This window comes from Gorilla gorilla, chromosome 4, assembly GCF_029281585.2.
Source record: "Gorilla gorilla gorilla isolate KB3781 chromosome 4, NHGRI_mGorGor1-v2.1_pri, whole genome shotgun sequence".
Classification (NCBI taxonomy): Eukaryota; Metazoa; Chordata; class Mammalia; order Primates; family Hominidae; genus Gorilla; species Gorilla gorilla.
Window position 1 is genome coordinate 128,554,955 of NC_073228.2, and position 23,940 is coordinate 128,578,894.

The 23,940-nt window shown below is 40.0% G+C and overlaps 1 protein-coding gene across 5 annotated transcripts in view; it reads right to left on the reverse strand.

The window, feature by feature from the left end:
- The window catches only part of ZNF608 (zinc finger protein 608), a 112,019-nt gene that overhangs the window by 48,794 nt on the left and 39,285 nt on the right, over positions 1-23,940 (reverse strand). For all 5 annotated transcript variants that reach the window (XM_055385911.2, XM_063706734.1, XM_019028432.4 and 2 more), the window contains one exon: positions 15,302-15,557. In XM_055385911.2, coding sequence (XP_055241886.1) covers positions 15,302-15,557 — 256 coding nt within the window. The remainder of the gene's footprint in view (positions 1-15,301; positions 15,558-23,940) is intronic.

Sequence of the window (23,940 nt, forward strand, 5' to 3'; positions counted from 1 at the left end):
CCTTGAGGTGGGTATATGTGGTTAGAACAACTAGATCTCTCCCAAGCCATCACTAGAGCCACAGACCTCTGTGCTGTTAATTCTCCTTTGGACTCTGCCTTGATTTCTATGCAAGTCATAGATTCCCCCATACGTCATTTTCCTCACTGTGAGAAAATAAAGATGGTGATGCTAAATCACAGCCTCAAATACTTAACAGTCACACTCAACATATGATGTGCTTTGTTGAAATTCCATACTTGGAAATGTGCTACTTGCAAGAAACTGCAAGCTAAGGAGGACTGGTATGGCTGATGATATTTATTTTAAGAAGACTTTTAATTCAAATGCCAAATATAAAGGGAGATTTCCTAGAGGGTGTATACTTTAGGGATTCTCTAGTAACTGGGAAATTTAAGGTAATGCTCTCCTTCTGAATCGTGGAAGATTAATGTGCAACCAATATAATTTTAAGTAGCTGACTCTATTCTGCTTCTTTGAAAGCTGACCCTATTCTGCTTCTTTGAAAGCTGACCCTCCATTTCCTTAATCCCATTAGATTCTCTGTCCCTGTGAATGTGATAATGCCATTCGGTCACCCTATCAGGCAGGAGTCTACGAAGAGACAAGTTCAACATGGCGCTACTGCTTTGCCATGAAGATTGTCCTGGTTCCTGGTCTATGGCCTCCTAATGTGTCTGCCCTTGAGTATTCAGACTTTTTGAACTGAAAGTGACTCTCACACACTTGCCTACTGCAGCCAGCTTCAAGAGGGAGCCAAGCCAATGCCCCAGTCCCAGTTGTGGTACTTCTGTGTTTCTGGTACCCACCCACACATGTTTGTCTGGACAATAAATAATTTTATATGTGCGCTGTGTGCACTGTCTGGAACTGGCTGGCTTTTTGTATTCTGAAAAGTGACTAGGTCTTCTCATGAAGCTGAGGAAAAGAGTGGAAAGCAGCTTTTGCAGGTTCTCTTTAAACAAGTTGGCCTCTGCTGCTGCTCAAGTGAAATAAGACACATTAAATGTTCTCAGTCAGCTCTGTCAACTTGAGTTACTTCAAAAGTTGTCTGTCAACATGGATATGAGGAAGACATCTACAAGACAATATACAAACTGTGCAAAGGTACAAGTAAGTCCTCGAAGAGCTGGCAGGATCAAAACTGCCCACTGGGCCAGAAGAATACAAGGCATTGACTCTCTGAGGCACAGGAAGTAGTGGGCAACTTTTTTTCCTTGTTATGAAATATATAGTTGGAAACTACACTTGGGGTGTTTTTGTAAAAATATTTGGTGAATATCAAATTTTAAAAACATTTCACTTAATAAGCTGAATTAAGTTTCCACATTTCAGTCAAAACCTCAAACGGACAAGCAAATGTTTATTTATTTCCCTCACAGCATATTTTTTAAATAGCTAGTTATATTCATACATACATAAACAGACTCAAAACTAGGAAAGACTAACAATATTAGATAAAACTAGAAATCCAGAAAGAACATACTTCTCACAGTCATTTTCTTTGGATGGTCTGTATCTCAGTTTTTCCATAAGAATAATGGGCCTAATTATGGGACTCATCTCCGTAAATGAGAAAATGCTAACTAGATGGTGTTGACAGAGCAACAGAAGGTTCTCCAGGCAAAAGTGTTTAATTGTTCAGACACATCAAATGTGTCTTGTGTCACATAAAGGAAACAGCCACATTTCTGACACCCAAGGACTCAAATACTGTGAAACAGTCTCAAATATATATATTGAGTCTGAAGACTTAATTATGAATGAATATCTATGGGTATAATGTGTATGCATATAATAAATGCTCAATTTACTATTCAATTCCAAGAAATTATCAAATGAGCAGTAAGCACCTTGCCTGCCTCACAGCACTTTTTTAACCTTCTTAGGTCTCCTGACTGGGTTCTGTCAGACTTCGCTAGATACCCTGCAATTGTGCCCACGAGCCGAATTCCCTTTACTTTCTTTGTTGAGGACAGCTTTTGAAAATCCATGATATGACTTCTGTCATATTATAGTTCATTTTTCTTTTGCCAGGAAAATACCAGCCAAACTTACTTGAGATCAGAAAGGCCCCAGAAGGGCATATAGGAATGCTTTCGTAGATACTACTTTTAAAAACTACCTTGATGGTTCTTCCTCCTGCTGTAGTTATATACAGAAGAAGACAAGGGAAGAGAGACTACAAGAGGAAATAAAAGTAGCAGGGGGCAGGACAGCACTTGGGCATGCCAGGGAAAACTGCACACTGCATGCATCAAGTGACACATTATATATTATAAACAAATCATGAGACGCAAAATGTTTTCTAGAAAATCCTGTCCTTCATCCTTCTTTATTCCGAAAAAGCAGAATCCAAAAGAAAAATGTTTGCAGAGACAGCAACAAAAGTAAATCAGATTCCTTCCAGTTCAGAATGGATGTTTGACAGACTAATTTTCTCCCTTGAGTGTTTGAATTCTTCATATTTAAAAGTGTCTTTTAACTTCCTTCACTTGGGAGAAAAAGAGCTGTAAGAGTCATTCTAGACACAAGCAGAAGTTAAATCCCAACCTTTCTGTCATCCAGAGCAAAGCCCTCCATTGAGGCAGAGCCCAGCCGTGTGGTCTCTTGGGAGCATCACTTGCACTCTTGCTTCCTCCTGCTGAACAATTTTGATTTTTACTATAAGGAGAAAGTCTCATTCCCTTTCTACCTAGGGTAGGACCCTGGATATGAACATTGAGAGCTACACATTTGACTTACAACTTCATCCCTTTGTCATCAAAATGTCAGCAAGTCCAAAGTTGGAAAGGATAACTGAGATGCGCACTCTCATCCGGGAAATATAAACTGGTACAACTCTTAGGGGAAGCAGTTAGGCAATATGTGTTTCTACTACATTAGAAATGTTTGTATACTTCAACTCAGCAATTCAGTTTCCTGAAAATTGATCCCAGCATAAAAATTCCAAATTCATAAGACAAAGCAAAAAAACTTCATACACAAAGATATACTATGTAATGCTATTTATATTTATCTAAGAAGTTGAACGCAATGTAAATATCCATTGTTAATGGAATTTAAACTAAATTAATCTTTGGTGTGTCCATTCCATGGAATATTTGATATTTTAAAAAATGCTTCCTAGAAAGTGTTTTCATAACATCAGAAATGCTTGTGTTTTAATGTTAAGATTAAAAGAAGGCAACATTTAAAAGTGTATCTACCTAGAACTACTAAGAAATTATAGCAAGGATGCAGGATATAAGGTTAATATACAAAAGTCAATCAATTTCCTATACACCAATAATAAGTAGAATTTGAAATTAAAAACACAGTAATATTTACATTAGCAATGAAAAAGGTGAAATACTCAGGTAGTATAAATGTAAAAGAAATACATATAAGATGTATATGAGAAAAGCTAAAGACCAGGCATACTGGGTCATGCCCATAATCCAGTGCTTTGAGAGGCCAAGATGGGAGGATCACTTGAGCCCAAGAGTTCAAGGTTACAGTGATATGCTTGCGATGTGCTTGATATGATTGTACTACTGCACTCCAGTTTGGGCAACTGAGCAAGACCCTGTCTCTAAAATAAAATTTTTTTTAATTAGCCAGGTGTGGTGGTACACACCACCTGTAGTCCCAGCTACTCAGGAGGCTGAGAAGGGAGTATGGCTTCAGTCAAAAAGTTCAAGGCTGCAATGTGCTATGATCACACCACTGCAATCCAGCGTAGGTGACAGAGTTTAAGACCAGAGTAAGACCTCGTCCCTCAAAAAAAAAAAAAAAAAAAAAAAAAAAACAGAGAGAGAGAAAGAACTGAAGAACTAGTTTCCAAAATATTCAAAGACCTTTTCAAATCCAATAATAAGAAAACAACTCTGTAAGAAAAATGGGCCAAAAACCTTAACAGTCAGCTCATCAAAAAAGATATACAGATGGCTGGTAAGTACCAGCAAAGAGGCTCCACATCTTAAATTGTCAAGAAAGTTCACATTAAAACAATGAGATACCACTACACACCTATTAGAATGGTCAAAATCCACAACACTGACAACACCAAATGAACTCTCATTCATTTCTGGTGGGAATGCCAAACAGTATTGCCACTTTTCCAAAAAACAGTCTGGCAGGTTCTTACAAAACTAAACATACTCTTACCAGATGATCCTGCAATTGCACTCCCTGGTATTTACCCAAAGCAGTTAAAAACTTTATGTCCACACAAAAACCTACAAATGGATGTTTACAGCAGCTTTATTAATAATTGCCAACGTTGGAAGTTACCAAGATGTCCTTCAGGAGTGAATGGACAAATAAACCATGATACATCCAGACTCAATGAAATAATATTCAGTACTCACAAGCATTGAGTTATTGAGCCACGAAAAGACATGGAAGAAACTTAAATGCATATTGCTAACTAAAAGAAGCCAATCTGAAAAAGGCTACAGACAGTATGATTCCAACAATATGTCATCTTTAGGAAGAGCAAAACAATGGAGACAATAAAAAGATCAGTAGTTGCTAGGGATGGGGGAAGGAGAGATGAGTAAGTGGAGCACAGAAGATTTTTAGGGCAGTGCAAATACTCTGTATGAAACTACATAGTGAATACAGCTTATTATACATTTATCTAAACTCACTGATTGTATCACACCATGGGCAAACCCTAATATAAACTAGGAGCTTTGGGTGATGGTGTGTCAATTAGATTCATCAATTGTAACACATGTACCACTCTAGTGGGGAATGTTGATAATGGAGAGGCTATGCATGTGTAGGGGCAAGGGATACATGGGAAATTTTTGTGCCTTCTTCTCGATTTTTCTGTGAACCTAAAACTGCTCTTACAAAACAGCCTTTTAAAAAGGTGTATCCAGGTCGGACACAGTGGTTCATGCCTGTAATTCCAGCACTTTGGGAGGCCAAGGCAGGAAGATCGCTTGAACCCAGGAGTTGAAGACCAGCCTGGGCAACATGCTGAGACCCCATCTCTACAAAAACACAAACAAAAAAAACCTTATCCACTGAATGATCTGAACTAAAGACACTAAGACAAAGGCAACAAAAGCAAAAATCGCCAAGTAACTAACAAGTAACATGTAACTAAAAAGATTCCACAGAGTAAAGGAAACAATTAACAGAGTAAAAGGAAAAAGAATGGAAAAATATTTATAAACTCTGTTTCTGACAAAAGGTTAATATCCAAAACAGGGACTCCTTCAAAGCAACAGAAACACACACACACACACACACACAAATAATGAAAAGTGTGCAAAATTTTTTACACAATTTTTTTTACACAATTTTTCATTGGGTTATTTGTTATTTGCTATAATCCCAGGAATTCAAGAGGCCAAGATGGTAGGATCACTCGAGGCCAGGAGTTCAACACCAACCCGCACAACATAGTGAGACCCCCGTCTCAGCCAGGTATGGTGGCACACATCTGTAGGCCCATCCCAGCTACTTGGGAGACTGAGGCAGAAGGATCACTTGAGCCCAGGAGTTTGAGGCTGCACTCCAGGCTGGGTGACATAGCAGGACCCTGTCTCTTTTATTTAAAAAACAAAAACAAACAAACAAACAAAAAGGTGAGGGCTGGGGGAACCCTTGAATAGACTTTTCTCCAGAGGAGACACACAAATGGCCAACAAGTATGTGTGAAGATGCTCAGTGCTCAGCATCACTATCCACAAAGGAAATGCAATCAAAACCATGAGACACCATCTCATACCTGTTAGGATAGCCATTATTTAAAAAATCAAAAGATAACAATTCCACTTCTGGGTTATTTATCCAAACTGAAATCAGGATCTTGAAGAGATGTCTGTATTCTCATGTTCATCACAGCATTATTCACAATAGCCAACATATGAAAGCAACCTAAGTGTCCATCAATGGGTGAATAAAGAAAATGCGGAATATACACACACTGGAATATTACTCAGCAAGTCAAAAGGACATCCTATCATATGTGACACCATGCATGAGCCTTAAGGATATTACGTCAAGTGAAATGAGCCAGTCACATAATTATTACACATATATGATGTATCTAAAGTAGTTGGCCAAGGCAGAAGCAGAGTGGAATGGTGGTTACCATCAACTGTCGGTGGGAAAAAGGGGAAATTGCTGCTCAATAGGTATAAAGTTTTAGTTGTTCAAGATAACTAAGTTCTAGAGATCTGCAGTACAACACGGTACCTATGGTTAAGAATAAAAAAAAAAAATCAAGAAAATGAACTAACATATTAAGTGGTCACCTAAATTGTGAGATTATAGAGTTTTTTCCCATGTACATTTTTACTTTTCTTCCCAAATCTCCTAAAATGGCATGTATTCCTTTTATAATTGAAAAATAAAAACCGTATTGAGGATATGAATGATTTGAGGGAAAAAGTATGTCAAATATTTTGTTCCTCCTTCCTTGTGCAGATTAATCTTACAATAACAAGGTTGGAAGCTGAAATATAATAAAATGTAATGAGATTTTATAATGGATTTTTAAAAATCAGTGACAAAGTAGATTTCTCTATTTTCAATTGTCTAGACCAAACTTAATTTAAAAGTAAAGTATTCCTGACTAGAAAGCTACACTACTCAAACAGGTATCAAGACCATATCACTTTATTCCACGAATTTATTCAACATTCAACAAATATGTATGGCGCACTTACTCTGTGCCAGGCGCTGGGGATCCAACAGTGAACAAAACAGATGGAATTTGTGCACTTAAGAAGCTCGCAGCATAGTGGGGCTGAAAATGATGGTTTGTATACATCAACCCAGCTGAAGCTGATTCAAATACTACTGCCAAAATCAGATGCTAGAATTATAAAGAAATTCCTATCATTCCATGTTTAAAAATAAACTCCAGTTATTACATCACATTTGACTCCCTTTCCAAAGAGCACTTTGTAAAATAGACAGGAACTTTTGTGAAGGGGTAGACAGAAATCCAGAACACCCAGGGATTGCATGAAGAGCAAGGGCTCTGAAAGTCCAACCACAGTGTGTTCAAATTCAGACTCTTCCCCACTTGCCAGGTGTGCTGCCTGGCACAGATGAATCCCTTTCTAAGTCTCCTTTATTAAAATATAGATAACGACAGTGGGCTTATTTTGGCTTTTTTTCTGAGGATTAAAGGAAATCATGACCTGACAAGCATGCCTAGCACAATGCCTGGCACAAAGTAAGTACTCAACAAGCTAGTCCCTTCTATTGTCTACAAAACATACGTGTTTACACATAAAAACAACAAAGAATCAAGGACAATGATGTAAAAGTCAACAAAATGGGGGGATTGGAGTAAGTGGTAATGACTGTTGAGGGTTACAGGGTTTCCTCTAGGGTGATAAAAAATGTTCTGAAATGAATTGCGGTGATGGTGGTACACCTCTGAATACACACAGAAAAAAACACTGAATTATACACCTTAAGTACGTAGATTTTAAGTTATGTGAATTATATCTCAATAAAGCTGCTGTGAGAACTTATTTTTAAAATGTCAGTGGAATACTTTAATCAAATGCCTACCTATGATTACAAGCTATTCTTTGCAGCCAATGAGACCATCTCCATTTTGTAATTAGAAAATACATCTTCAGCTCAGTCACTATATTAAGACGCTCAAGATTTTCTTACTAATTCCTTCTTTACAGGAAGAAGATTAAAAAGCAGAACAATACCACATATACACACAAATATTACAAGATAGCGCTTACATCTTTTACTATAACTAAGTCCTAAGAAAAAAAGTTTTAAAGTTTTCCATTATATATTCACATATAAGAATAAACCTGGCTACAATATCAACCAACACAAAAAAAGAGGTAACAACGTCTTTACACAGTGAGTTTTAAACCTATTGGTTCATTACTTAGCACCTAATGTCACTATGAAAATATATACACAAATGACACCAAAAAACAAATATTTGATCTAAAAACATTAAACTGAATCCTACTCAACAGCAGCTTATTTTTCACATTGACAAGAGTTAAAGTGACGGTCTATGTTGTTGCTTTCCAACAAAATACACAATCACTCATCATATCCAAATTTGGCTGCATTCCCTCATCAGGAAAGCATAAAACAAGTAGGTCCAAGAGTAAAGCAAATCCAGGAAAATGGCACAAAACCCCGGACAACCCCTTCCTTTCTCTCCATTCAGTACGCCTTTGTTGACTGTCTATTGTACGCCTATGTGAAGACCTGTCTTCCATTTTTTTTTACCTTCGCTATTTTTCTGTGAAGCTGGTAACATTTCATTAATCTTTTTTTTTTTTTTTTTTTGAGAGAGAGAGTCTCGCTCTGTTGCCCAGGCTAGAGTGCAGTGGTGCGATCTCGGCTCACTGCAAGCTCCGCCTCCCGGGTTCACGCCATTCTCCTGCCTCAGCCTCCTGAGTAGCTGGGACTACAGGCGCCCGCCACCACGCTCGGCTAATTTTTTTTTTTTTTTTTTTTTTGTATTTTTAGTAGAGACTGGGTTTCACCGTGTTAGCCAGGATGGTCTCTATCTCCTGACCTCCTGATCCGCCCTCCTCGGCCTCCCAAATTGCTGGTATTACAGGCTTGAGCCACTGCGCCCGGCCCTCATTAATCTTAAAATGAAAATACCCTGATGAGTTTTGTTGTTTATTATGTATCCTTAATTCAATTTTATTTTTACTAAAAAAATTTTTTTTCATCACTGTACTCAGAATAGAGGTAACTAAGATGGTATATGGTCCAGTAAATATACAGATTTGATTCACTATTTGGGTTGCCTTTTCCATGTGAAAGTGGGTAGCACTTGTGTACTTCAGAAGTGCACTGCTACCCTGCGCTGCTCTGTTGACAATGGTGACGAACCTCAAGGAACCATCCACACCTTCTTTTTTTATTATTATACTTTAAGTTCTAGGGTACATGTGCACAACCTGCCAGTTTGTTACATATGTATACATGTGCCATGTTGGCGTGCTGCACCCATTAACTCGTCATTTACATTAGGTATATCTCCTAATGCTATCCCTCCCCCCTCCCCCACCCCATGACAGGCCTGGGTGTGTGATGTTCCCCATCCTGTGTCCAAGTGCCCTCATTGTTCAATTCCCACCCATGAGTGAGAACATGCGGTGTTTGGTTTTCTGTCCTTGCGACAGTTTGCTCAGAATGACGGGAACCATCCACACTTTCACTCACAACTTCCACGGCAAGATGGCCCAGGAAGCCGAGGGGGAAGTTCACAGCCAATACAGAGTGGCACTAACTACTAGTTCTTCCAGCCCCTCAGAACTTCTGTAGAGTTGATGTTGAGGCTCACCACTTGGTCCTTTTTCTCATTAGCATGGTAATTAAACAACCATGCTCACCTGCCCAACTCACATATTGGGGGCTGATTTATCTCCATTTAGCGCAGGAGTCATAAGAAGCATGCCCACTAGACATCTCAAGTTCCCCATTACCGCACTGTTATAATCGCCACTGACTTGGATAGGGGTAACGAAATACAGACATCTTATTCCTCTTGAGAGTCAAAGTTGAATTGATAAAGTCACTATGATATACCTCAATAAATAATATTTCACTCTGTAAAGTACTGTACCAACTCCATGCTGTTACTGAAAATACAAAGTAAGCCTGGATTAATGTTTAATCTCGCCTCAAATTAATCAGAATTTCAAAAGAAAAGTTCTATTTTCAGTAGTAAGATTGGCAAGTAAATACTGCAGAATGAGAATAACAATACCACAGATTCATTTTCCATTACATAGGATCATTTGCCTTTTAATTAACTAGCTTGAGGCTGAGTGAGATACCTCACTATAATCCCAGCACTTTGGGAGGCCAAGGCAGGTGGATTGCTTGAGCCCAGGGGTTCGAGACTAGCATGGGCAACATGGCAAAACCTCGTGTCTACAAAAAATACAAAAAAAAATGAGCTGGGTGTGGTGGTATGCACCTGTGGTCCCAGCTATTCGGGAGGCTGAGGTGGGAGGACCACCTGAGCCCAGGAGATCAAGGCTATAGTGAGCCATGATCACAACAACTGCACTCCAGCCTGAGCGATGAACTGAGACCCTGTCTCAAAAAAAAAAAAGAATTAGTTTGAACCTCCTCCTACATTGCACATTTAAATACTATCATCTTTATGACCTTGGAGATATAGGAGAAGCAGAAGAATTTTAGAACATCTCTGGTGATTTAAAAGAGAATCATTTTGGCCGGGCGGGGTGGCTCACGCCAGTAATCCCAGCACTTTGGGAGGCCAAGGCGGGTGGATCACCTGAGGTCAGGAGTTCGAGACCAGCCTGACCAACATGGAGAAACCCCGTCTCTACTAAAAATACAAAAATTATCGAGGTGTGGTGGCACATGCCTGTAATCCCAGCTACTCAGGAGGCTGAGGCAGGAGAATTGCTTGAACCCGGGAGGTGGAGGTTGCAGTGGGCAAAGATCATGCCACTGCACTCCAGCCTGGGCAACAAGAGTGAAACTCCATCTCAAGAAAAAAAAAAAAGGAAAAAAAGAGAGAGAGAGAATCATTTCTTTCTCCAATTAACTACCCTGAAAACATTGATTCCCAAAATCAGTTTCCTTCCTTGAAAAATGCATCAGGTGAAGAAGGTCCTCATACAAACAAGCATTCGTTCTCTCACACCAGGTGCTGAGTCTTCTCATTAAAAGGATAGTCACTATCATAAGTTGCCCTTTGTATTTTCATTGCCCCCCAAAAACTCTGATTCTCTGAGCACATTCTATATTTGCTACATTAACAACTTTCCTTAATACTATGGGGTTCTGAGTCATCTAAAAAATAATTCAGCAGAGGCCACACAGAAATAGAAGTATTGCATTGGACTCACTTGAGAAATCAACAGTAGGGTCCACTCTTCCCATATCAATAAATTAGGAAGAGTGGTACTACCAGTTGTTTGTTAAGCCTCTTAAATCCTCTGTGGAGTTCATGTTGAGGAGCAAAGCCAGACCCTCTTCCTCATCAGCACAGTGATTAAACAACCCTGCTCACCTGCCATAGCATCTTGATAGACACTATCTGCTCTGTGAGGTAAGCAGGACGGGTGTCCCTATGTCCATTTTATACCTGGGAAAGTGAAGCAATAATACATGTGTCTTCCTTACAGGGAAAAGGTCAAGGAACTTGCAAAGGGCTAAGACATCAACTCTTTGCCATGAGACAGTGGTTCTCAACCTTGTTTGCACATTAGAATCACCTAGGGAGCTTTGACAAAACACCAATACCAAACCAGACCAAAATGCCAACCCAGACTAAACAAATGCCTGGGGTGGTGCCTGGGCTCAGTGGGTTTTAAAAGCTCCCAAGGTGATTCAAAGGCACAGCACCGAGAACCGTCTTTGGCAAGTACCACTTTTCTTTCTCTCACTTTCTTTTCTTCATGGCTTTACTTAACCAGTAAGAAAGTGAAAGCGTCGTGAATGATAGAGTGGCAGAGCAGTAGTAACTAACGGTCGTAATAACGGCGACAGATGCAGCTAAACCAAGTATGTTCTCAGGTAAGGCCAAAAAAAAAAAAAAAAAGCCAATAAGAAACATGATTCAATAAAAATCAAAAGGAAATACATTCATAAAGGCTAAAAAGCCAAGTTCAGCACATATGTATTTACACATATTGCTATATACACCATGTTTTTTCTGGTTTGTTTTGTTATTTTTTTTTAAAGAGCAAATTTTCAAACAAATGACTATACAGAGGCATGTGTGTCCCAAATGGAAGGAATAAATGCTAAGGAAATTCTTTCCAACATCTGTGAGTAATTTTGTACCATACATCATTGGTCCTATGCATTTACCTTAAAGAAAAAAGATCAGAGTAGAATTACCAAACATCCAAATGCAGTAATAGTTTTCTCTCCTATTAGGCATGATCTGAAACCCATTAATTTTTTCCAGAGGGAACTTCACTAGTAACACTTTATTCCTGAGCACAACTTGGTTCTTAGACAACCAGTACTTCATGTACTGGCAGTAACACTAGGGGAAAGACTGACTAAAAGAATCCTCCTCTAATGAGAAACTCCAAACACAAGAAACAATTAAGTATTGAATGGGGATCCTCCTAGTCCAGTCTTGCGATTCCCAACCATCCAAATAAATCACAGTAATATTCAATATTCCCCCCAAAGAGTGCAGACATGAACTCTTAAAATTCTAGGATCTTAAAACACACACACATATATGACCTTCACAGACATATGAACGCACGTAACAAATTAGGTTTGTGGAAAACACTACCAGTTACACAATACTCTCCAAGTGAAAATACCAGGGACGGGGTTTTATTCAACTCCATCTACAGGACATTAGTCAAAGGCACCTGACAGTTTTATAAATGCTCAACTTGAAGCTCTTTGTTAGTGAAACCTCATACTACAAAACTATTGTAGCTTACTCTCCCCTCCCCTTCTCCTGGAATCCCTCTCTTTCAGCTCTGCCAAATAACTGGCTCCCAATGTGTTTGTTCTGCGTCTCTCTTTGTTTCTCCCAAAAGGAAAAAATTAATGGTCAAGTGGGTTTAATTTTTAAATTGGTACAAGAGCTTTAAACACACTATAGTGAGAAAAATGCAAATGGAACGCTCTTGCAAATGGTTGCACATTAAACATACATCTTATGACCCAGGCCTTTACTAAGGCGAGTTCTTAAATTCTTTGGAGGTCAGAAGTTTAGTTTATTCAGCAAGAATAACTCTATTAACAGCTCCAGCTCCTTCTTGTCACCACAGTAAACATCCACACATTCCAAATCCTGGAAAATGTGAGGCAGTAAAGAGAAGGCTGGAGCTGCCAACAGCCTGAAAACCTTCTAAAGCTATCAGTCCGCTGTACGAATGTACAAAGATATCCACAGAAATGGATGGAACAGAGCACGTATAAAAGCAGTTGGACTCAGGAGACCAGTTTTTCAGAGAACAGAGTGGAACTGGTGAGGCTTTATGTATATCACTATCAAATAATAATAACAGTAATAATATCTTACAGCTCTTTAAGCATATGCCCAGAATTCCACATCAACTTATGTACTGCTATAGTTTTTAAACCCAGATTTTTTTCCTAAATAATCTTATCTTTGAGAAGAGGCTAAGGTTAAAAGTCAAAACTAAGCAGACTTCTAAGCAAAGTGAAAAATAACCCAAGCTTTACAGCTGTTCCAGAAAGTCTGTGGCTAATTTTACAACATCTACCACCCAGTGAGGTCACACTGCAGGGACTTAGTCCTACTCCACACTTGAATAAATAAAATCATGACAAGCAATAAACTGATGGGAGTGCTAAGTCATAGCTAAGAAATGGGAAGACAGCATTTCACCCTAATGAGGAAATTATCCAAGTACAAAAAAATCTGATGTTCAAGTTTAGGGAAATTACCCTTACACTTTCCAAATATTTTTCTGTTCCTGAAAATGTGCACCTAAACAAATTCACTGTGACCTTATTAAGATCTTGAATACTTTTTTATACTTTTCACACTGAGTGTCAGTCTGAAAGCCTTATCCACCATTTCCCTTAGAGAAAATCTAAGGGAAGGCAAACTGCACAACCCAAGAGAATAACATGATAGAAGCTTGCTCCCCACATGGGACCCCTTGTACTGGAGGGTGGCTGAACAGACAAGCAAGATGAGACAAATTCTGGCTCCTCCTACATCAGTTCCTCCCAATGTGGTTCCACAGTATAGTTTCAAATGGCTTCCCAGAAGATCTGAAAAACCCAAATTAAAAGTACAAAATGAAAGAAGAGACCCAAAACTCAAAAATGTCTAAAGTCAAAAAAGTAAATTTTAATCACTTCCCTCTGAGCAAACAAAAGCTGACCATAGCTACTTTCAGTCCTTTTCTCTGATTCTTTCTTGTGTATTGTCTTTATTTATACTTACCAGTGCTATCTACAAATATTTTTATTTAATTACGAAACATATCCTACAAGAGTATATTTAATGTAATATGTAGAATTCAGAGTTCTCTAAGAACCTTTGTTTTCTACCTTGAAACAGCTTGAGCTGTTTTCTACCTTTTAAGAATTATACTCAACACTTGTCATCTGATTTTCATTTATTTTTATCTTCTTCTTTCATTTCCCAGTTTGTCACTATCCTTAACTATTTTTTCTCAACTACTTCTTGCCCAGCAATTACCCTCAATATTCCCCATCCACTCAGCCACTTTTGAATACATTTCACCTTCTCCGTTTGAGTTTCGGCACTCAATTTTTCTCCCTTGATTCAGAGGAATCTGATGAATAATTGTGAGTCTCAGACCCTTCTTGTTACCCTCATCCTGCCCTTACTCCTCTGGCAAATGACCATGATATCAACAACTGTCATCTCCCTTATCTTTGACCGATCTAACTTACAGAGAAAAAAAAGTTCCCCCACCCCTTCATTTTTCTTTGTTCCCTGGTCCACTCTGAAGCACCCTGGAGCATGCTTCTTCCTTATCTCTTCTACTCTACTCATTCCCCAATGGAGCACTACAGCTCTTCTTGGTAGTTAGTTTTCAATTATTGGTTGGCTTGTTAGTGACACTGGCCATATGAAACACTTCATACCTGGTGGTCATGGGCTATGAGACATGGTCAACCATGATTTGGATCCACTATCAGCATGTCATATGCTCTGATTTATATTCCAATAGCAATGATAGATTAATCCTGATCCATTTCCTTTGAACCTTGTTTCTCTTGTGGCTAATGGATTGCATTTGCCAAATGGCTTGCCGAGTTAAGGAACAGAAAAGGTTTTACGTCTCTGGCCATAGAAGAGAAGTGACTGGCTTACTAGGGCTTAAGTCTTTGGCCCTGGCCTCATTACTTCTGAGCACCAGCTGGCCACAGCCACATCATGACAATGATCCTCACTATGTGCAAGAACCTTGGCTCAATTCAGAAAGTAAATATAAGCCTCTACAACACAGAAACAACCATGTGAAGACAGACACATTGGTTGGCACCCTAAGAATTAAATAAACTTGAGATCTATCTCCCTTCCTAATTTCCACAGTACCTTTTAGGGGAAGAGTAAACCCTCACCTGCTTCTCAGTCCTTCCATGTTAGCACTTAAAGAGGAGAATCACTTTTAGAAACACCCGACTCATCTGCAATTTAAAAGCAGCCATGCACAAGAAGACAAACATGGTTCTTACTTCCAACACAAATCCAGAGAGCGGAAATAAAAAGCACTTTCCATTCCTCTTTGAATACCGCAAAAATTCTCCTCACAGGTGGACATAAATACATCATGGGGAAGAGGGCATGCGGAAATATATAAAAATAAATTGTATTTACCTTCTTCTGTTTCATGCCACACGATCCCTTCCAAATTCACACTGGTCCCAGGTTCACAGGGCCCAAGACACTCTGGCTCTGTCACTACTCCAACTTCACATGTATTGACACCCACAGAACGAGTCCGAACCAAAAGCTGTTCAACCGGTGCTGCAATATTGGATGAAGATGGGGAAAAGTAGGAGGGTAGAATCTGAGGCGTGAGACTGCTGGAAATCGGCGGTGGTGGCGCTGGCACTGTAAACAGGGGGTCAACCTGAAAGACAGACAGGCTTACTGCAGTAGTGCTGCATTCCGTGAATTCCTTTTAATGCAATTTGCTTATATCACTTCTAGAATATATCACCATTCCAAATTCCATTTGCAATTATAATATGCTTTGAGTGTTTTAATGGTGCCAAAATATAAAGTAGAATAGAAATGAGCATTTTGTTTTTTCATGCCAAATAAGCTAAACATGAGAGCGCTAGCTCCCTGAATCATAAGCAGGCCTTCAGTGTCCTTCTCCTTCTAAATTCATCATTGGACAACCGTTAGCCTCAGCAGACGTGAATGAAACATGTTTTGCAAAATTAAGGCTACTTCTCACATGTAATGAAATCTCACTTTAAAAATTATAACATTTTCCAAAGGAGAAACTCGAGTAAACACTAAAAATTTAAGTATAAGAGATGAAATAAAATTGTTTTCAAAGAACTTTATAAACCATAATGAATTAAATCACTACTAAAATATATTAGCTTTGCTGAATATATAAATATATAAACTTTACAATCTACACCGAAACACAAAAACTGGATATTGTTAGCATGTATTAAGCATCAACTCCTAATTAAGCATTCTATTGCAAAGTTTAGCAGAATTCACATAAGGGGGGAGATAAATGCATGTGCCCAACATCAACATAACTTGAGTTTTTCCAATGCACAAATTCTTCCGTGGTTAAACTGGTAAAGATCCCTAATGAGTTTGATTAAGGCTCAGTCACCACCTCTCTAAACACAGGAAATGTAAATCGCAGCCAACTACAAGATCTTGTGGTGCAATGGCATCCCCTTTGCACCGCTATCCCCAGGAGAGCAGCAAAAGAGTTCTTCATCACAAAAAGTTTAAAAGTCTGGCCATAATGAAACCAAAGGCTATGCATGTACTAAACAGTACATTCATTTGGCCCATTGTAACAACTGCTAGGACTGCTACAGATAGCTTTGACCCTGATTATTGGTTGTGAAAATGCCACACACAAAGCCCATTTGTACCAAGACTCCAGATTACCTATGTCTTCGTGTTGCACATAGAAACGGCCTACATTTAAGGGATGACACCTTGCATGTATTATCAGTTGGGCTAACAAATCCTATATGTAAAAAGGGCGCATCGAAGATCATTCTGGTAAAATGTTATCTTATTCTGCTGTTCATAGATTCCCAGTTATCCACTGTAAGTTATCTTTTGTAGCCACTTGGCTACAGGCGTAATAGTATATAGTCTTTGTTGGGTTTTGGTTTTTTTTTTTTGAAAAGAAACAAAACAAAAAGAGTGTATTTCAAGAGTCATATGAGGAAGTGTGCTCCTAGTTAAACAGCTGAAGCAGTCATCTGTGTGGGCTCCTTGTTCATATGACTGTAGGAACTATTTCTACAGTTTGCATTTCACTAAAATGATAAACTGACGTTCACTTGCCTGAGTGATCCAAGATGCAACAGAACAGCCTTTCACCCATCTGCATGTTAAAAAAACTTAATTTCCTGTTCTCAAAGCTGCCATAAAACTTCCTTTGCTCCATGCTTTTTATTGTTCTGCATTCTTGATCACAGAGCCCAGGAAAGAAAAGCATTTAACAGCCCCAAACCCCAGATACTGTGATTTATGCTTTTGTGTAAATGTAGCTTAATGTGGATCAAAGTTCACACTGATAGTTCTTATTTTAAAACTGAGCTGACAAATGAACAAAGCGGTTCTGAGAGAGGAAATTTAAGGGGGGAAAAAAAACAATGCTACCTAGTAGTCTTTATTACAACTAAAAGACTGTCTGAGATTAGAATCACTTTCCAGAATTAAAAGTAAAGACCAAAGAAAATTATAAACCAGTGGTTTTTTTTTTGCATGCTTTCCAGCTTCTTAATTTGTATAGTTAGTTGTAAACTGACTGCAATTCGATGTCACATGTATAAATTGAAAAGAAAAAATAGAACATTATTCTGAAAATATTCTTCACATCACCTGATCAACAGCCTACATTAATACCAAGAGAACAAATGTAGCTTGAATAGGATGCATAGGAAAATGAAATAAAATTAGAGATGAGTCTTGCAGCGTATCAGTTCTCTGATTTGGAGATGAGAACACAATGGGGCAATGACAGTTATGGTGGCAAGACATACTAACACTAGGATTGGCGCCAACTCTAAACTAGCTTATGACCCTGGAGAGTCATTCAACCTCTCTGAGGCCCATTTTCCTCAACTAGAAAACACATTCCTGGCCAGGTGTAGTGGCTCACACCTGTAATCCCAACACTGTGGGAGCTCCAAGAAGGAGTATCACTTCAGGCTGGGAGTTGGAGACCAGCCTGAGCAACACAGCAAGACCCCCATCCCTATAAAAAAGAATTTAAATATTAGCCAGGCATGGTGGCATGCGAGTAGTCCCAGATACTCGAGAGGCTGAGGTGGGAGGATCAACTGCGCCCAAGAATTCAAGGCAGCAGTGAGCTATGATCATGCCATGGCGCTACAGCCTGTGCAACAAAGCAAGCCCCTGTCTCTTAAAAACAACAACAGCAACAACAAAGCATTTTTCAGCCGCCTAATATTGATGACATATCCTATCACAACAGCTTCTAGACTAAATCCTTATTTCAACATAACTCCATCTATAGATATATTTGCATGCAGAAACACACACACACACACACACACAAACACACACCCCTCTCTCTCTCTCTCTCATATTTATGTAATTTCCAAGTTCAAATTTCTATGGAATCTGGATGCCTTGAGGGGAGAAGCCAGAGTACTCTGGGCCTACTTGTAAGTTAATTGTGTTTGTTACCATTAACACAATTCAAATGTAACATGAAAGTTGAACTGATATTTGTAGCAAGAACTTTTGAGCCCAGTTCAACACATTTTAAAATGAGAAAGCTAAGGTTCAGAGAGTTTGACTATAAATATACACTTAATCATAAATAGCACTCCGATGTGATAATAGTCTTTAGACTATTCAAGGCTTTTAAGGCTTAAACCTGACAGTCACTATTGTTTTGAGGTTCACATCTTTGACTTGCACAAGTGAATTTCTTCGTTTCTTCACCGTAGTATCGGCTTCTCATGGTGGCTCAGAACTGCCACTCCCATAGGTACCAGACCAGCACTACCAGTGAGAGGAGAACCAAATGAGAGGAGAATCGCACTTTCTCCCCATTCACTGTGAGATGTCGGGATTGGGGAGGAGGTGGAGCACAAAGTCTCCCCATGTGGTCTACCATAGGCCCCTCTTCCTTAGAGGTTGCCAGCAAGAACAGGATTTGCAGGTGGGGATTACAGCCACTCCCAGAGGTGTTTTTATTTGGCAGGTATGTTACTTTTTAAAACATTCCAGTTTTTTTTAGCAACACTTTAATAAATTAGGAAAGAATTTATATTTCTCCTATTTTGTAAAATAATTATTGGATAATGTGCTCTCCTGGGCCCACATTCCTCATGGCATCAACTGACAGAACTGAGCTTCACTGCAGCCTTGCCACGTGACTTGCCCAACCAGAGAATGCTGGAGTTTGTGCTTCCACCCTCTGCCTGAAACAATCACAGAATGTCGCCTAGCCCAACCTACTCAGTCGAGAGAAAACTGTGGCCCATATTTGTACAAGTGTAATAAGCTATCTCTAGTGGCAGCCTAGGTACACATAAAATGATGGCATCCCACAAGCAGAAAATTGACAGGAGTTCAACATACACTGGGAAACAGAAGAAGGGTAGAAGGGAAGTAATTCAAAGAGTGTGGCCAATTCTTTCTGCTAGGTAAGAATTTCCCCCCAAAAGGTTTCAGTTCTCTTGTGTATCTCAGTGTCAAACGTGAAGTCACATGTATCATATGTAAAGCAGGATTTTAAAGCATTTTCAATAGTTATTTTTGCCTTATACAAAAGATCAACTCCACTGCACCCTGGTTTCTCAGGTCAGTGATCCATACACTGAACCATAATTTCTTCAGCCAATGAAGGTCATTAAGGCAGAGGGTGGCAACAGTTTCCACAAGGACTCCCTTCAGTGAGGAGGCAGCATACCAGGCCTTGAACCTCTGGTTCTGTTAGCAGACAGAATTGGGTTCAAATGCTGACCCTGTCAGTACTTGCTGTGTGGAACCCTGAGCAAGTTACCGGGCTTCTCTTCTCTAAGACTCAGTGTCTAGTTCTAAGAAATGGGAGTAATAATAGCAATTACCCCCACAAGCGTTGCAGTGAAGACTCAGTGAGATAATCCGTGCAAAGTGAATGCTCACCATAGTGCTTAGGTCAGTAAACACTGGCTTAAAAGTCCCTGATCTGATATTACAGTTCCCTAACCCTGCACCCAACCTTCCAAAGCTCCTTTTTATATCCTACTATATTTAACATAAATCTATAATCCCCTCCAAATGCATGGTTAAGTGCAATTAAAGTATGTTAAAAATACAAGAAAGGGGGCTTAACCTTGAGAAGCTCAGCCTGGGGAAATACTGCTTCTTTCATACACTGACATCTGGCAGCAGTCAACTGGCTTAACCCACCTCCATTTTACAATTTTATGGCAATGATGGGATCACCATGAAGGCCCTGATGAGTCCCGTACTACGACAGAATCTCCTCCTCCTAATCTCTAGTAGCAGCTTTTTCTCATGCACTGCTGCCCTAACAGTCAGCTCACTTCAACTCTTATCACGCATCCACCCAATAATTACTACACACCTGCCGTTTGCCAGGCACCGTGCAACCTGCTAGAACAAGAGTGGCCCAAACAGACCAGGTCCCTGCCCTTCTGGACTGACTGTGTAGTGGCCAAGACTGTGACACTAGTCAGATAATCATACAAATATAGCAAAATTACAAGGATAATTGTAGAACTACAACCAAAGGAACTTTCATGGTGGCCTGAGAGCAAAAAGTAGCATGTTAATGGAAGACAGGGTGGGGCAGGGATCTGTCTTCATCGGGAGTTGGAATCCAGCTCTACTGTTAGCTACAAAACCTTAAGCAAGTAGTTTGATCGCTCTGGGGAAATCAGTGCCTTCATCTGTAAAACGGAAATAACATCTGGCTCATGTGACTACTACAGAAGATCATACAAATAACTTTAGCTCAGGGCCTGGTAGAAGGTAGCACTCAATAAACAGGGGCTATTGCTATTGTCAATATTAGTATCATTATTACAAATATATCTGAGACCTGAAATCAATAGGTGGTTTGGCCCTATGGGACCAAATGCTAGTATTTGCTACATTCAAAGGCAATTCACAAGAGGCAACAACAAATCCCTTTCTGAGGGGAGAAACATTAATATAGTTCTAATCAGATACTCCTCATTTAAAAATCAGTGGGGGATTATTAGTCTAATAATACTAACAACTGGAATAAAATATCAGAGTAGAGAACTGGCCTGTTTTAGCAATGGTTTCTTCGTCAAAGCTCTTTTCTGTCATCTTGATAGGACACTGATGTAACCTATTAGAACCCAAAAAAAAAGAGGAAAGCAGGAAAGCAGCCATCTCCACTGGAAAAAAAAGACCCATAAGTCTAACAGCTGGTGGTGGCAGCCTGTCAAACCGAGGAAAGTTAATGTCAAGAACAGACGCGCGGCAGTCTCTCACTGTTATTTTTGCATGATTATTCCCAGGTGTTGGTGCATGCTGAGCAGTAGCCTGGCTATTTATCACGCGAGAGAGCCTAAGAGCATGGGAGGGGGAGCAGGGAGGCTGAAGGGAGGCAGGGAAGAAAAGGTTATTTACACAGATAGCGGCACTTAGTGTGTGTAATCAGAGGGCTGGTTTGGGGGCGGGCAATCTGCAGGGAAACCCTGGCAATATTTTCTCCGTTCACCTTCTTTCAAGGGCTTCCTGAGTGCTGATGGGCAAGGAAGGATCCAAAGCTGGAGTGTTGGGGGGGACAGCTTTTCATCACTGGGGCATTTCACTGTGTTGGTCAGTGATGCTTTCAGTACCGGGAAACCGACAGCCAGTGAGGATAGGTGGCCAGGGTAGGGCTGGAGAGTGCTCCCTCGAGCACTCCTGCTCCACCCAGACCCAACAAAGAGACATTCAGGTGGCTCTGCTGCCAGGTAGAAGAAGGCGAAACCCAGGACTGCCAAGAAGCAAGCCTCCAGAAGGCAGAGAGATTCCCTCCTTTACCTGGGATCAGGTCTAAACCCTGACAGGGAAGCTTGCCACAGCTTTCTCACGTCTATTGCCAAAAATATCCACACCGATCCTGCTATTAACCCCTCAATCCCAGGATCACCAACAACCAGAGGGGGAATGGTGTTTTACTTTGCTCAGAGCCAATATTTTTATAGTCTATGAGAATGCTGGGGCACGATTACTTAATGCTCACGTTTTCTCCATATCCTGGTATTGGGCTGTTTTATGAGATAGCCCATAGTCACCTCTTCATTTAAAAAGCATTAGAAAGAGACTCCACTACTACATAGGGGAAATCACAGCTCTTTAGAGGTGACCACTGCTGCAGTCTCTCACTTTGCATTTTAACCACCCTTTTTCTGCTTGATGTCACTGCTTCATTAGCAAAGCAGGGGAAGCTTTAAAAACCATTTCCTTAAACTAGGCACTGATCTTTTCTCCAAAACTAATCATTGAGGCTGAATTTCCATCCCTAAAGGACAAACCTGTAACAACTGAATTTTGGTCACTTCTAATTCCGCCTTTTGTAAATGCGACGGAGACAACTCTTCCTTTCAGAACCATGATCAAAGCAATTTACGCTTTGCAGCTTGCTGAGAAAACATGGGCAAATTCTCACAAAGGGTCTAAGGTACCAGACTTTTTCTGTCTCCTTTAATTCTCACAACATTCCTGTTTTATAGAAGCAGAAACTGAAGATCTCAGAGGATGGGCAACTTTATCTAAGGAGCTGAAATTCAAGACCAAAGCTCTCTGATCTTAAAGTCCATGGGCTTTCTCCTAAAAATAGTAACATCAGCAGCTACTTTTTAACACATACAACATAGAGGGATTATAACTGTCTTACCACATATAGTGTAGGAGGGATTATACTGTGCATTCTCTCTTTTGATCTTTACAAAATTGTTAAGGGAAGTATTTTACAGATGAGGAAAAGGAAACGTGGGAAAAGTTAAGTAACTTAAAAGGTCACTCAGGGTCAATGGCTGAGCCAGAATTTGACCCCACATTGGTCTAACATCAAACGCAAACCCTTCTAAATGTAAAATAGAAGATGAGATGGAAAGAAACCTTTCTCCATGGGTAATTTCTGACCCTTTTCTGTATGTTGGAAGCAATATACCTGAATCACCCTTTATTACCCATAGTTCAGAATAGTGAATCTCAGGGTTGCAAGCAAATACCACAATCCCTTCAGAAACCTCACTTTAAAACCTTACTGAAACCGAAGCTCAGCTTTTGTTTTATTGTTGTTATTGTTTTAAATCATCCAATTCTAAAACTACCACTATGCACAGACTGGGAATTATATTGCCATTTCCACTTTCTCATTATCAGGTATGAAGACCAACCCTGCCCTCAAGTGCTGTTCAGGCTTAGCAGCTGATCTGGTAGGACTTGGCCTGGGGATGGACCAGGGCTCTGGCCCCAAGGCCAGTGGGGCCAAGACGGATGCTTCCACCTCCAGCCAGAACCCCCACCATGCCAAAATTCCAGAATGCCAAAAATCCGAGGTCCGGTGCAGTGGCTCACGCCTGTAATCCCACCACTTTGGGAGGCCAAGGCGGGTGGATCACCTGAGGTCAGGAGTTCGAGACCAGCCTGACCAACATGGAAAAACCCAGTCTCTACTAAAAATACAAAAATTAGCTGGGCTTGGTAGCGGCGCCTGTAATCCCAGCTACTCGGGAGGCTGAGGCAGGAGAATTGCTTGAACCCAGGAGGCGGAGATTGCAGTGAGCCGAGACTGCACCATTGCCCTCCAGCCTGGGCAACAGAGAGAGACTCTGTCTCAAAAAAAAAAAAAAAAAAAAAAATCTGGGTTCTGCATGGTACTGCTTTGGGGTGGAGAGGAAAGGGGGTCACTGACTCTTCGTGTCTGACTGCCAGAAGGATCCCTATATGCAGGTCACAAAGCAAGAGAATGTACACAGCTACATGTGTAAAATATGCTTTAAACAGCAGTGACTATTTTTAACTTCATTCTCTAGCCATGACAGTTTTCAAAGCAAAACAGAAGGTACTGAGTATGTAAAGATGGAATATAATTAAACTACTCTACTCAGTCTCTTAAATTTCTTTTGTTATGAAGCCAAATTAAATTCCTCCCTCAAAGGCCTTGAACTGTGTAGAGTTCCATAGCTAAGCGATATTGGTGGAGGCGGAGCAGACACAGGGACTCTTTTCTACCACACCACATCAGTTGTCACATACTTAGCCTCAGTTGTGTTCTTTGAAAACCTGTC